At 43.9% G+C, this 15022-nt stretch overlaps 1 protein-coding gene across 1 annotated transcript in view; it reads left to right on the top strand.

Moving 5' to 3' along the window:
- The window catches only part of DYNC1LI1 (dynein cytoplasmic 1 light intermediate chain 1), a 53067-nt gene that overhangs the window by 21899 nt on the left and 16146 nt on the right, over positions 1 to 15022 (top strand). Inside the window, exons 3-4 of the mRNA XM_019984908.2 lie at positions 13173 to 13289; positions 14011 to 14241. Of these exons, the coding sequence (XP_019840467.2) occupies positions 13173 to 13289; positions 14011 to 14241 (348 nt within the window). The remainder of the gene's footprint in view (positions 1 to 13172; positions 13290 to 14010; positions 14242 to 15022) is intronic.

Here is a 15022-nt window from a genome sequence, read left to right as displayed (position 1 = left end):
CTTCTAGTGTATTTTCTATCTAGTTACTGTTTGTCTCTGTTTGTTCTTTAGTTTTTCTAGGTCTTTGTTAAATATTTCTTGTGTCTCGGTCTGTGCCTTCATTCTCGTTTGAAAGAGAGTCAGTTTGTGTTTGGCTGTGCGCGTCTCCGTTGCTCTGCAGGCGCATTCTCTGCAGCGCGTGGGAGCCGCTCTTACTGCTGTGTGTGGGCCTCCCTTGCAGTGGCCTCTCTGCGGAGCGCAGGCTCCCGGTGCACGGGCTTCAGTGGTTGCAGCGTGGGCTTGGTGGCTGCTGGGGAGCTCAGTAGCTGTGGCACACAGGCTTAGCTGCTCTGTGGTATATGGAGTCTTCCCAGACCAGGGATCGAACTTGTGTCCCGTGTATTGGCAGGTGGATTCCTCTCCACTGTGCCACCAGGGATGTCCTGTTTCCATTCTTTTTCTGAGACTTAGGATCATCTTTACTACCATTACTCTGAATTATTTCTCAGATTGCCTGTCTCTGTTTCCCTTAGTTGTTCTTCTGGGATTTTATGTTGTTTCTTCATCTGGGAAATACTTTGCTCTCTCATTTTATCTGACATTCTGTGATTGCAGTTTCTGTCCTGCAGGCTGCAGAGTGGTAGTTCTTGCTTCTGCTGTCTGCCCCGTGGTGGATGAGACTAAGAGACTTATGCAGGTTTCCCGGTGGGAGGGACTTGTTCCTACCCACTGGTGGGTGGAGCTGGATCTTGTCCTTTGGTGGGCAGGGCTGTGTCAGGGGATATGTTTAGTGGGCAGCTTTCGAGAAGACTTTAAGTTGTGTTTTCGCTGATAGGTTGGACTATGTGCCCATGCTGTTGGTCTCCAGCATTGGAGCTTACAAGCTGTTGGGAGGGGCCAGGTCCTGGTGAAAAAATGGTGGCTTCTACGACGCGTCCTGCCACTAAGTACTCCCCAGAACTGCCTCCACCAGTGTCTGTCCCTGCTGTGAGCTGCAGCCGCCCCTCGCCTCTGCAGGAGACCTTCTGATGCCAGCACATGTGTCTCGCCCAGGGTTTTTGAGGCCAGTGCTTTTCGCCCTGTGTCCTGGTGCGCCTAGACTTTGCGTGCGCCTGCTAACAGTAGAATTTCTGTTTCCTTCAGCCCTGTGAAGTTGCAGCCGTCAGCGTCTGCTGGCCTTCAAAGCCAGATTCCCTGGGGGCTCCTCCTCCCATTTTCAGATCCCCAGGCTGGTGAGCCCGACATGGGGCTCAGAACTTCCACTCCTGTGGGAGAACCTCAGGTTTTAATTGTTTTCTATTTTGTGGGTTGCCCACCTGTGGGTATATGATCTGATGTTATTATGATGGTATCCCTTCCTGCTGTGTCATTGTGGCTGCCGCTGTGTGTATGGATGCAGAATTATCTTTTTAGGTAGGTTCCAGGCTTTTTTTGTCAATGGTTTTTCAGCTGTTGTGATTTTGGTGTTCTCGTAAGAAAAGATGAACTCATGTCCTTCATCTCTGCCATCTTTTCTTGGAAGTTCCAGTTATGTTTTTTTTTTTTGGAGTTTTTTTTTTTTTTTTGGCCATTCCCTGTGGCTTGTGGGATTTTATTTCTCTGACCAGGGATTGAGCCTGGCAGTGAAAGCGTGGAGTCCTAACCACTGGCCTGCCAGGGAATTTCCTGGTTTGTTTTCAGACCTCTTTTAAAATATGACCCCTAAGAAAATCTAGTATGTAAATGCAAGTTTAGATAAACTATTTAGAGAATAATTTTTACATCGTCACTAAGGAGTGCTTTATAGAAGGACTTTCATCTTAGTCTGTTTTAAGAGGAACTCTCTTGTACAAGCGTGTGTTTACAGATCATAACCTGTTTGGCTGGCACACTTAATGCTGGTGTGTCTGTTTCGCCGCCAGTTGAAGGCCAAGAAAGTAAAGATAAGGCTTTCTTGAAGTTCGTAGATGACAGGTGGGTGCGTTCTTTCAGCGTTGTTTGAAGCCACACAGGCCGCATTCTCCTACTTGCCACTTTAAAGATGCTAATTGTATAAAATGAAGTGTGTGTGTAGTTTTTCGTTTATTTTACTCTTTTAGGCTCTGTGTTTTGTTTTCCAAAAATAACTTGGAAGTTAGTGACTTGTTTCTTGAATAGTTTGGCCATTAAAGATGATTTTAAAATGTCTTATCAATTCTGATAGGCATCCTGAATTTTAACACTTTGATCCTTCTAATTGCATAATAAAGAGAGAAAGTTTTATGATGGACTTAGTATCTTCAAACTTATTTCAGCTTGGCTGTAGCCAGGCAGTTGAATACTGATGACTCCGTACAGTGACTGGAAAGTTTTCCTAAGTTTAGCAAAGGAGGTATTTTTTATGATCTGTTATTGATGAGAATTTTATAGGTAATAGTAAATCATCGTAGTAGATTGTGGTAAAGGCTCAAGATAAGCGATGACAGATGAGGTATAGTTATGAAAATAGAGACTCCACGTGGTTGTAAGATAAGAACGTTGTTGCGAGCTCCGGAGCCTGCGGGCTGCTGTTACTGCAGCCCGTGCGCCTAGAGCGGTGCTCCTCAGCAGAAGCAGCGAGCAGCCCGTCTCCCGCCACTGGAGGGCAGCCGCTGCTCTGCACAGCTAGAGGGAGCCCATGTGTAGCAGGGAGATGCAGCACAATCAAAAAAGGATGATGCTGGTAAAGGATCTTCTGTGACCAGGACCGATGCTGTGGAGTGAATGTGTCCCCCAAATTCTTGTTGAGATTCTAACCCCAGTGTGATGGCATTAGGAGATGGGGGTCTTTGAATGGGATTGGCATGCTTATGAAAGAAATGCTAGAGAGCTGTCTCACCCTTCCTGCTATGAGGGGACACAGCGAGAAGACAGTTCCTGACCCAGGAAGCCAGGCTTTCTAGACAGACATGCCAACATCGTGACCCTGGACTTCCCAGCCTCCAGAACTGTTAAAAAGAAATGTCTTTTGTTGAAAAGTCACCCAGCCTATGGTTTTTTTTGTTAGACCAGCCTGAAGAGACGGGGACACGGTTCCTGGTGTGTGTTATGTATTTATGTTTGGCTGTGCCGGATCTTCGTTGCTCTGTGTAGGCCTTCTCTGGGTGCAGAGAGTGGGGTCCAGTCTTGGTTGCGTGCAGGCTTCTCGTTGCAGTGGCTTCTCTGGTTGTGGAGTGCAGTCTCTGGGCACAGTGGGTTCAGTAGTTGTGACACACAGGCTCAACAGTACCAACTTGCAGGCTCTAGAGCGTGGGCTCAGGGGTTGTGGAGCATGGACTTAGTTACTCTGCAGCACCTGGAGTCTTTCTGGACCAGGGATCGAACTTGTGTCACCTACAGTGGCAGGCGAATTTTTGTCTACTGTGCCACCAGGGAAGTCCTGGTTTCGATGAGCCAGCAAGGACAGTGCCTGGTAAGAATGGGATAATTTCTTTCCTGTAAGCATCTTAAACGCAAGGAGTTCATACCCTGCTGCTGTTAGGAGAACTGGCTCAGAGGATGTTGAAAGAAGGGGACAGATGTGACACACGGAAAGAAACACACAGATAAGCCGACGCACCGCAATGAAATGAGCGAGTGTTGTTGGAAGTACAAACGAGGCTGCTTAAACCCGACTTCTGGAGGCGGGGCTCTAGAGGACACTGAGCTGAAACCAGACAGGTAAGGTAGGGCTCTCCAGGTGTGGTGAGGGGGGTTCCAGAAAGAAGTGACAGCGCGTGTGGGGCTTTAGAGAGTGAGACCTCTCTGCTGCCCTGAAAGAAGTTGTGAGTGGCTGGAGCCTCGTGTGCGCGTGGTAGGACATGATGAGAGAGAGGCGGGAAAGGCCAGGGGGCTTTGTAAGGGACAGTGACCTCTACTCTTGGCTCTGTGCTGTGAGGATGGCAGGAGACCCTTAGGGTTTTCTTCTGACATCTTAACGAGAATTCCAAACTTAACAGAAAAGGTGAAGGAAGTTTACGGTTAGTGCTCATGTACCCAAACCAGAGTCTGCTATTAGTATTGAACTGTTTTTGCCTTTTCATATAACCGTGCAACCATGAAGAAGAAACTTACTTCAGAGTAAATCGCACACATTGGCTTATTTCCCTCTGCTGCTGCTAAGTCACTTCAGTTGTGTCCGACTCTGTGCGACCCCACAGACGGCAGCCCACCAGGCTCCCCTGTCCCTGGGATTCTCCAGGCAAGAACACTGGAGTGGGTTGCCATTTCCTTCTCCAGGGCGTGAAAGTGAAAAGTGAAAGTGAAGTCAACTCAGTCGTGTCCGACTCTTAGTGACCCCATGGACTGCAGCCTACCAGGCTCCTCCGTCCATGGGTGTTTCCAGGCTACTCCACTCGAGTACTGGAGTGGGGTGCCATTGCCTTCTCCTTATTTCCCTCTAAGTGCTATTAACTAGAATCCCTTTCAGGGTCTTAAGAGAGTGAGTGGCCTGATTGTTTTGGGAAGATTACTCAGCTGTAGGATGTGGAATGGGTTAGAGTGTGGTATGACTTGGTGAATGTTCACTTTTGAGTGGTAGGTTTATATAGTGAGAGAAGAGAGCTGGGAGGTGGCTGTGGGTTAAGACAGAGAAAAAGCAGTCTGGCATGGGATGTGATTAGAAAATGGGTATAAGCCTAGAACAAGACTGACTGACTGCTAATGGCTCAGTTGAGCTTTCTGGAAATACTAGGGAACAAATGAGGATTTGTTTACAATGTGCCTTTATTGCTCTTTTTAGGAAATCTGTTTTCAGTTGTCCACATTTGTCATCAAGACAGATCATATCAGAGTTCATTTAGGTGTTGTTTTTTTTAAACAAAAGGGACAGCAGCAGAAAATGATCATTATAATTGAGGCTTAAGATTTATTTTAAAATGTATAAAATATCAATATTTACTTATTCAGCCAACTGTTTAACTTCTAAATGTCATTAATGTTGATGAGGGGAGAAATCTTGTTCCTGAAAAGATTTTATTTCAGCAAGCAAAGTGCATCCTCAAACATCCTGAGAATCTTCTCTCTTAGATTTACAGTATTCTTGTTTTTAAAGGTTCTTTTTGTTGTCCTGGGCCTTCGTAGCTGTGAGAGGGCTTTCTCCCGTGACGGCGGGCGGGGGCTGTTCTCTGGTGGAGGCGCTCGTCGTGGTGGTGGTTCTTGTAGAGCCTGGGCTCTGGGTGCTCGGGCTTTAGCATTTGTGGCACGCAGGCTCAGTTCTCGTGACCCCCGCATTGGCAGGTGGAGTCCTAAGTACCATCCTGCCAAGGAAGTCCCAGGAGCACACTTGTGAGAAGGTTGACTTGCCTTCTCTGGGGGGCTGGGACGGCTGTCACTCTGCCCCACAGTGTCTGTGGGTGTGCCCTGGCCTGTTCCCTCATGTAAGTAGAGAGGGTGTCATTGGAGTTCCTTATAGCCTGTGTGTGTTTATTTAATGTTCCTTATTCTCATTGTGAACGTTTGTAATTTGTTACCAGAAATGAGAAATTTCAGAATCCAGGGTGGGGCCGTGGGGGGGAAATCTCTACCATATTTATCATATTACATTTATTTGACAGTATACTCTTTTTCAAATTTAATGTTGTAAAATTTTTCATAAAATGGATCCCCAAGGTCTAAAATTCCAGGAGAGAAGAAATTACCAGTATAGTAAAACAAACGTCATTCGTGGTCCTTAGAGTAGAATCAGGAGAGTGGGAACAGAACCACCCATCACTCAAAGGCAGTTGAGAGAGAGGAATCCTTAAATTGCCTTTCTTCTGAAAGTAAATGGCCCCTGAAACAGGAATACTTTATTATTTTGTCATAAGACAGAAATAATAAGCAGTATGTTTGTTTTCTGAAGATTTAGTGTCTGTGTGTGTGTGTGTGTGTAGTATATTGGAAAGTGGACACTTAAAATATCTATTTGGCTGCACTGGGTCTTAGTTGTGATGCTTGGAATCTTTAGTTACGGCATGTGAGCTCTTGGTTGCAGTATGTGGGATCTGGTTCCCAACCAAGGATGGAACGCAGGTCCCCTGTATTGGGAGCGCAGAGTCGTAGCCACTGGACCACCAGGGAAGTCCCAAGGAAAGAGGGTGTTTTGGAGTTCAAGTTTTTTTTATCACTTCAGATCCTGACCTTGTCATTTCCTAACTATTTGAGACTTTGGATAAGACATTTTAACAGTTCTGAACCCTAGTATCCTCAAATGGGAGGTAATCATCATGCTCCCAGAGATGTGGTTATATTGGAATTAGACTGTTGGTTAAATGCATATGATGGATGTGAGAGATGGACCATAATGTGAGTGGAGCGCTGAAGAATTGATGCTGTTGAACTGTGGTGTTGGAGAAGACTCTTGAGAGTCCCTTGGACTGCAAGGAGATCAAACCAGTCAATCCTAAAGGAAATCAATACTGAATATTCATTGAAAGGACTGATGCTGAAGCTGAAACTCCAGTACTTTGGCCACCTGATGCGAAGAACTGACTCATTGGAAGAGACCCTGATGCTGGGAGGGATTGGGGGCAGGAGGAGAAGGGGACGACAGAGGATGAGATGGCTGGATGGCATCACCGCCGAGATGGACATGAGTCTGAGTGAACTCCGGGAGTGGGTGAAGGACAGGGAGGCCTGGCGTGCTGCGGTCCACGGGTTGCAGAGAGTCGGACACGACTGATGACTGGACTGACCGAGCTGCGTGAGATTGGCCATCGGTGTTTGCTGCCACTGCTGCTTCCATAGAGATGGGAGCAGCAGTTACGGTGGTCCTGACTGCTCAGAGTGTGGGTGAACAAAGGTAGATGACAGTCTTAATTTTTCTTACGTAGAAACATGGTGATGAACTTGAAATTTCATCCTTTTTCTATCCTAACTTCTGAGGCTTTTGCATTTCAAAGCCATTAATACACAATAAATAGTAATACATGGGCTTCCCTGGTAGCTCAGCTGGTAATGAATCTGCCTACAGTGTGGGAGACTGACGTTTGATCCCTGGGTTGGCAAGATCCCCTGAAGAAGGGGAGAGCTCTCCACTCCAATATTCTGGCCTGGAGAATTCCACGGATTGTATAGGCCGTCGGGTCGCAAAAGAGTTAGACACGACTGAGGTACTTTCACTTTCAATACATAATAAAGTTTAAAAACCCTCCGTACCTGGTTAAGGGGACAAAATTTGTATCTTTCACTTAGGGGTTTGTGAAAGTTGTATTACTATTTTGCCACATTTTTTCTTGTTTGTGACAGTTTATCAGTGGCTGCTTTGTAGGCGGCTTAGGAATATACCTTCCATTGTGAAGAGTTAGTAAGCACCGGGATGTAGCAGTCATCAGCACACAAAAACGCCTGGTCCTCCGGGGTTTTGGGTGATAGAGTGACTAAGCAAAAAACCAGACAAACCTATGTTCTGTTAGTAAGTTCAGTGGAGAAAAATAACACACACAGCAGGGGTGTTGGGAGGTTGTGACTTATTTTTTTCTCTAAGCTTGTGAGTTTAAATACAGTGGTTACGAACAATTTACCTGAGGACATGATATTTGAGGGAGGTTGGGAGGAAGCTTAGGTAACAAACGTAACATAAATTTCTGAAGAGAGTATGTTCTAAATGGGAGGGAACAGTGGATCAAAGCCTTGAGGTTGGAATGTTACATGAATAATTAGGTGGCAAGATAACAGTACTGCTTTTATGCATATTGCCCCGTGAGTTATTCATGGGACCTCTAAATGGGTATGAAGAATAAGTGGTTGAGCAGCTGAGACTGGAAGGAAATCTGAGAGTCACTAGATTATAGGTGGTACTGAAGTCTTGTGTGGAGATTCTCTTGGAATTGTGTGTAGAGTGAGGAGAGCAGGGGTCTGAGGAAGGAACCCTGGGGAACACAAAGGTTGGGTGGTTTGGAAACCTTCCAGGAAGATGTAGGGCCGACCACTGAAGGCAGGTGGGAGCACAGCAGAGGGTGGGGCAAGGGACAGGCTTCTCTGCCTTCTGTGTCTCCTTTCCCTCTCTGCCAACTCCCAGCAGTGCAGCCTTTGAGTCCAGCTGCCACCCCCGCCCCCACCCCCGACCGTAATACGCTAGTTCAGGCCTGCCTCTTGCTGCTGCTGCTGCTGCTGCCGCCGAGTCGCATCAGTCGTGACTCTTCCTCTCGCCAGCATTCCACTAATAGTCTAGTATGGTTAAATCCCCTACGTATGAACAAGTTCTGTTCTGAGAGCTCGTTTATAAGTTCAGTTTGTTCCTAAGTCCAACAGAGTTAGCCTAGGTACCCAACTAACAAGATTGTCTATAGAGTACTGCGCTGTAACAGGTTTATAATACTTTTCACACAAACTATATGTATGGAAAAAATAAACACAAAAAATAAAACGTTTAATCTTATAGTACAGTACCTTGCCTGCAGTGCAGGAGACCCAGGTTCAATCCCTGGGTTGGGAAGATGCCCTGGAGAAGGAAATAGCACCCCACTCCAGTATTCTTGCCTGGAAAAATCCCATGGACAGAGGAGCCTGGCAGGCTACAGTCCATGGGGTCGAAGAGAGTCGGACACGACCGAGCGACTAATCCTTGCCACCTTGTACAGTAGTGCAGTGCAGCAGCTGGCACGCAGGGTCTGGCATTGAGTGAGGAGGCAATAAGAGTTACTGACTGGAGGAGGGAAAGGACGTGGGAGATGGTAGGTAGACCTGAAGGATGTTAGCGACGGGAGACAGAGCAAGCTGCAGTTTCACTCATGCCTGATGTTGATGGAAGGCACACTCACGTTTTTGAAAGTTTGCAACTTGCAGGTTTGTATGTAGGGGGCTTACTGTATCTAGTCTTCTTACTCTCAAACTTACCTTTTCAGTCACCCTGCCACACTTTTGCGATAGCAGTCTTTCTAAAATGCCTAAATACCACCAGGGACTCTTCAGGATAACGTCTATCTCAGACTGGTGTAGGATGCCCTTCATAATCTTGCATTCCCTCTTTGTGCTCACTTTCTGGCCCCTTTCTTCCTCACATCCTACATTTCTTGCATTCAAATTATCTGTCTTTTCTAGAAGGACACTTCTTTGCCTCCAGGTTCTGGATGTGTTTCCCTACTTCTTGGAGAGAGTAACTCAGTATGGTTCATGAACACTACAAGGTTTGACTGAAATATTACCTTCTCTTCAAAACCCTTTTTGACTTCCAGGCAAAACCAGAGTCTTCCTTTGGGCTGGCTTCCTGGTTGTTGCCCATCTCTGCTGTAGTCCTTATGACAGCATCTTGAACTCCTCTTCTGCTTGTTTTCCCCTCTCCAGTTTATGAGCTCGTAGGACAGCATCTTTGACCGTGGATCTCTGTATTCCTAGTGCTTGGCTTAGTGTAGTAAATGTCTATGCAGCGGTTCTCAAAGTGTAGTCCTTGGACCAGCAGCATCAGCAACACTGGGAGCTTGTTAGAAATGCAGATGTGTGGGCCCCACCCCAGGCTTACTGAACCAGGAAGCCAGGAGGCGAGGCCCAGCAGTGTGTTTTAACAAGCCCCCCAGGGGAGTCTGATGCATTTTTGAGAATCATTAATCCAGTGAAGTGAATGATGGTAAACAAACTCTGATCTCACACAAGTGAGGGAGAGCCCTTCCACTTGTCTACAGACCTCAGAAAAAGGAAACAGCCACGCTATAGTGATGGCTGCAAGAACTTAGAATCGTAAGCCTATGTCCTTATGATTGACAGTATATATATGTGTGTGTGTGTGTTTTTTTAATTCATTTATTTGACTTCTCCGCACGGCATGTGGAATCTCAGTACCCTGACCAGGGATTGAACCTGTGCCCCCTGTATCGGAAGTGCAGTCTTAACCACTAGTTGTTGCTGTTCGCTGGCTAAGTCGTGTCTGACTCTTTGCAACCCCATGAACTGCAGCATTCCAAGCTCCTCTGTCCTCCTCTGTCTCCCAGAGCTTGCTCAGACTCCTGTCTGTTGAGTCGGTGATGCCATCCAACCATCTCATCCTCTGTCGTCCCCTTCTCCTTTTGCCTTCGATCTTTCCCAGCATCAGGGTCTTTTCCACTGAGTTGATTCTTGGTATCTTCACTGTCCTCTTAACCACTAGACTGCTAGGGAAAATCCCACAATTGATAATATTTGTTGATATGTCAGGGGAGTGTGTAATTTCCTTGGTTCTGTCTCACTGCACGAAAAATGTGAAATGGCTGACTGGTGTTACGGCTCGGTTACAGCTCAGTTTTATTTGGTAAGCAAAGGAACATACATCCTTGAGGTGTGAGGCGGGCCGACCCAAAAGAAGAGAGGGGCTCAGTTTGGCTCCTCTTTTTATATGTTCCTTCTTCTCACCCGAGCCTGCTGTGTGTAAAATGGGCTAGCCAGGAGGGCTGTTTGTTCCACCCGAGGTCTCACTCTGGTCCTCGGATTTTCTTTCGTTCATTTTCTTGGGCTTTTCCTTTCTTTGTCTTTTAGCCACCGCCATTTTGGAGTCAGTTTTCCTATTCTAACTACCTAACAGTGTCATGAATTTGGAGTTCTGACCTGATACTACTTACAAGCCTTTACAGTTAGATAAACTAAAAGGAGACAGAAACTTACAGCTTAAGGAAACGCTCGTCATCTCACCGTAGATGACCAAATTATCAGTGATTGTTTCTAACTGATGTTGCTGTGGTTTTATTCTTTTTTTATTCAGAAATGTTTATATAGAAAATATATATCTGAAACGTTTAAAAAAAGTTGAAACTAACTCAAGTTTTTTGACTCTTCTAAACATACCCTTTCACTTTCTAACATCTAAAATGGAAATTAAAGAGATAAGCTAAATCCTGGGTCATATTAAGTGAAGTTTTACGTGACTACTTACTGCCTGTTTTTATGTACTTTGAAAATATAGTGCCTGATGACTTGTATCTACTATTATAGTGCCGCACAGAATAGTCTCACAGCCTTAAAAATCCTCTGATCTTGCCAAGGACCCTCTTGAAAAGCAAGTTTTCCTAGATATCACTATGATTTAGACTGTTTTATGTCTGTTGCTCATGCCCACTTAGTTGACTAGATATAAATTCTTAAGTTTTGTTTTATAGTTCTTGAACTACAGAAGCAAATTATATAGACTTCCCTGGCGGTCCAGTGGTTAAGACTACACTTTCAGTGCAGAGGGTGTGGGTTTGATCCCTGATGGGATAAAATCCCACGTGCTGCACGATGCAAACAAACAAAAAAAATTATAAAGTAAATGCCATAAGAACTGTAAAACTGATAACATTCAAATTAGTAATCAGTATAACAAATGATGTTTTGCTGAAATTAAATAAGTTTAATAGTAAACTGAAGTCTGTGTTTTCATTTTCACTGGTTGAATTTGTGATTTCTATTTTAAGTGTGATTATCACAGAATGCATGTCATTATCATAGTTATTACTGTTTTCAACCCAGTTTGTTATTTTGATGGACTCTTTATTTTGTTGTTTTGTCTGCACCACGTGGCTTGTGGGATCTTAGTTCCCTGACCAGGGATTGAATCCAGCTTCAGGAGGGGAAGCACTGAGTCCTAAACAGTGGACCACCAGCACATTCCCTTGGTGGATCTTTAATAGTTTACTGCAAAAATAGTGCTGAAAAATAAGTACTCTTTTTAATGACAAGTTCTTTATTGCTTAGTTAAGGCTACACTTACTGGTCTCCTGAAAATAGTTTTCTTCCATGCATCTATTTAAATACAGGTTTTTTCCCCAAGCACCTGTTTAAATACTGGCTTCCCTGGTGGCTCAGCAGTAAAGAATCCACTTGAAATGCAGGAGACACAGGTTCGGTTCCTGCGTGGGGAAGATGCCCTAGAGTAGGAAATGGCAACTCACTCCAGTATTCTTGCCTGGAAAATCCTGTGGACAGAGGAGCCTGGCGGGCTACAGTCCACGGGGTCCCAAAGAGCGGAACGCGACTGAAGCGACTGAACAATAGCAAAGGCTGCACTTACTGCTGTGAAGTGTTGAGAAGTGGTTTAAAACCAATAGGAGCAGTGCGATTGAGAACAGCATTGACTTCCCTGGGACACTTTGTTGTGAGTTTGGCTTGCCCCTGTGGCCACTCTCTGCTCTGTTCTGTCTGCGTCCCTTGGCCTTAGCTTGGCACCAGTAGAATGATAAACACCAGTGCACAGGTGGCTACTGCAGTTTCTTGACAGCTTTGACAGTTAAAGATAGCTAGAAAATCCAGGATATATATATATAGTTTCTTAAATGCTCAACATGAAAGTTAAAAATAATTTTGAAATTCTCAGAGAACTCATGAATCTGTAGAAATAAGTCCTTAGATCCAAGAAACTCACTTTTATTAAGTACTAATAACATGATATTGCCAATAACAAAAGAAGTCCATGAAATAGTAACATGTAGTATTTAAAGAAGGTGTAAGTAAAGTTGCTCAGTTGTGTCCAACCATGCAATTTTCCAGGCAAGTGTCCTGGAGTGGGTTGCCATTTCTTTTCCAGGGGATCTTCCTGACCCAGGGATCAAACCTGGCTCTCCCACACTGCAGGCAGACACTTTACCATCTGAGCCACCAGGGAAGCTCCAATATTAAAAAAAAAGCTTTTTAAAAAAAACCTCCCACCAAACCATCAAATAGCTGGCCTAGTTTTAAGCTTCTGAAATTTGTGCCAGGTTTAAGTCACATGATTTCTTGCTATTAATATTTTTTAAGCCTACAGTTTTTGTCTATTCTACATTCTCTCTACCCTTGTTCTTACTCAACTCACTACCCCTAAGTTACTCACCCCTCTCCTTTGCTACATATTTCTTGTGGCTTCCTTATTTGGGTGAGGTCAGTCACAGGTCCCTGCCCTGGTCAGTTTTTACCTATGACCCTTCCTTCATGAGTGGCCCTTGGGTGTGTGCACATGATGCCAGCTGGACCAACTAAAAGTCTTTACCTGAGAGTCTTCAGACTGGAAAATGACAGAGAGAGTCTTTTATTCCTTGTAGCTTGAATGAGGATGGTGTAAAAGTTGAGCTTCTTAAAAGATAGCCACAGAGGAGATCATTCGTAATAGAAGAAATAGAGGCTTAACAAGAGGAGTGGAGATACTGGAGAGAGAATCGTGGAGGTGAAGTCTGCATCTTCTCATGTACAGTTACCTACTCATCTGGCAAATTACCCTCTTGGTTGAAGCTAGTTCCAATTGGGTTTTTCACTCAGCACACTAGAAAGCATCCTTAAATAGTCCATATTATAATTTTAAAGATCTGTCCTTTTTACAGGTGAAGATGGGGCTGGAAAAACAAGCTTAATAAGAAAAATTCAGGGAATAGAGGAGTACAAGAAAGGAAGAGGATTGGAATATCTGTATTTAAATGTTCATGATGAAGACAGGGACGGTGAGTGTCGTTCACTTGTAATTAATTTTCCTGGTGTCTTTCTTCAAGTTGCGCTGCTGTCCATATGAATATTGGTCTTTGACTTTGCTTAGTGTCATTTATTTTACCAGGATTCGTACTATCTCATGCCAGTCAGTGAATAGTTTAGGGTTTGGGATTGGGATTCATATGGTGGTATTTTTAAACATCTTAAGGTATTGGTATGTGAACTTCAGCTTTCTCGCGGACCTTGAAGAATCTCAGTTTTTAAGTTCCATTTCTCTCCTGTTTAGTGAAATAAGAGTGTTTTGTGAATATTTTGCCCTCGTTTTTCTGTCTTCTCATTTTTTGACAAGAAAATGTCATATACTTCCCAGCTTTTTTCATCTGATCAGCCATTTTTGTCTTCTGTAGATCACTTGCTTTCTCATTTTTGTATATAATATCTTGAATATGCATGGCTCTATCTTCTGATGGTAAGAATAGAAACAAGTGATTCAGTCTGTGGTTTGGGATTGAGAAGTTCGAAGTAGAGGATGCTCATTTTCTGTGTTGGCAGTTAAATCATTTTCTTGAATATTCATTAGGAATATACTGAATTGGTAGACGTCACCTAAGTAGTTGAACCTTGCCAAAGGAAACCTCTCCTGTGGAGCTGCCCTAGGATACCAAGTAGTATTGTGAGTTGGATGATGAGATGACTTTATCTTGTTGCCGTGGTAACCTTCTTTGTCTTTTGCAGATCAAACAAGATGCAATGTATGGATCTTGGATGGAGACCCATATCACAAAGGCCTCCTTAAATTTTCACTGGATGCCATTTCTCTGAAGGACACTCTAGTTATGCTGGTTGTTGACATGTCAAAGCCTTGGACTGCTTTGGATTCTTTACAGAAATGGGCAAGTGTTGTTAGAGAACATATTGACAAATTGAAAATTCCTCCTGAAGAAATGAAAGAAATGGAACAAAAGTGTGAGTAGTCTAGACAATACAGATTTCGAAGACAAAATTTCCTAGTTGACTTTCATAATTGTTAGGAATTTTTGAGTTTGAAAAAGATTTGATGATGGAAACATAATGTGAGTACTGCCTTTGAAATTCAGTTTGGATGACGTGCTGAGTTTTAATATAGCTTTACACTGGAAGCATACGCATAATGGCAGACTCTTCTGAAGAGATGCCCTTTCTTGTTTGCCAAAAGGCTGTATGTGTTCATTTGGAGAGCGGTATTTCAGGATAAAAAATTGTGAATCTTTCTACAGCTGCTCATTTTCAGTAGTTTAGTTTCTTGATAAGTGGAGCAATCTTATTAACCTTGTCAAAATGAAGTATGTCCATAAGGATGTTAACACTATAACATAAAGATGTGAAGCTGGTTTTATGGTTTATGAAGTACATAATGTATTTTGTATGTGCCCATGTAAGTTGGAAATTTTCATGGAAATTATGAAAATAATATGGGTTGTTTCTGACAAGTTGTAAGCCAGTCGTCACAATTCTTTATTTCACTGAGAGCTCTTCATATGTTGGTGTTGCACTTCGTTTAAGGAAATATACAGATGGCATGCTGCTGTTCTTTGCTGTCCTTAGCTGATAACTTTTAGGGGAAATTTGACAGCTTACTGAAATTTATGTGCATGGAAACAGTAGAAACGTAAGAGAATGTATGTCCTAAGTCATTAAAAAAGATATCTAACTGCTTTTAATCTATAACTTTCTTTTCTTTTTGGCCATTGCCTATGGAGCTTTTTCC

Source organism: Bos indicus, chromosome 22, assembly GCF_029378745.1.
Source record: "Bos indicus isolate NIAB-ARS_2022 breed Sahiwal x Tharparkar chromosome 22, NIAB-ARS_B.indTharparkar_mat_pri_1.0, whole genome shotgun sequence".
NCBI classification, from domain to species: domain Eukaryota; kingdom Metazoa; phylum Chordata; class Mammalia; order Artiodactyla; family Bovidae; genus Bos; species Bos indicus.
This window is presented reverse-complemented; position numbering and strand designations above follow the sequence as displayed.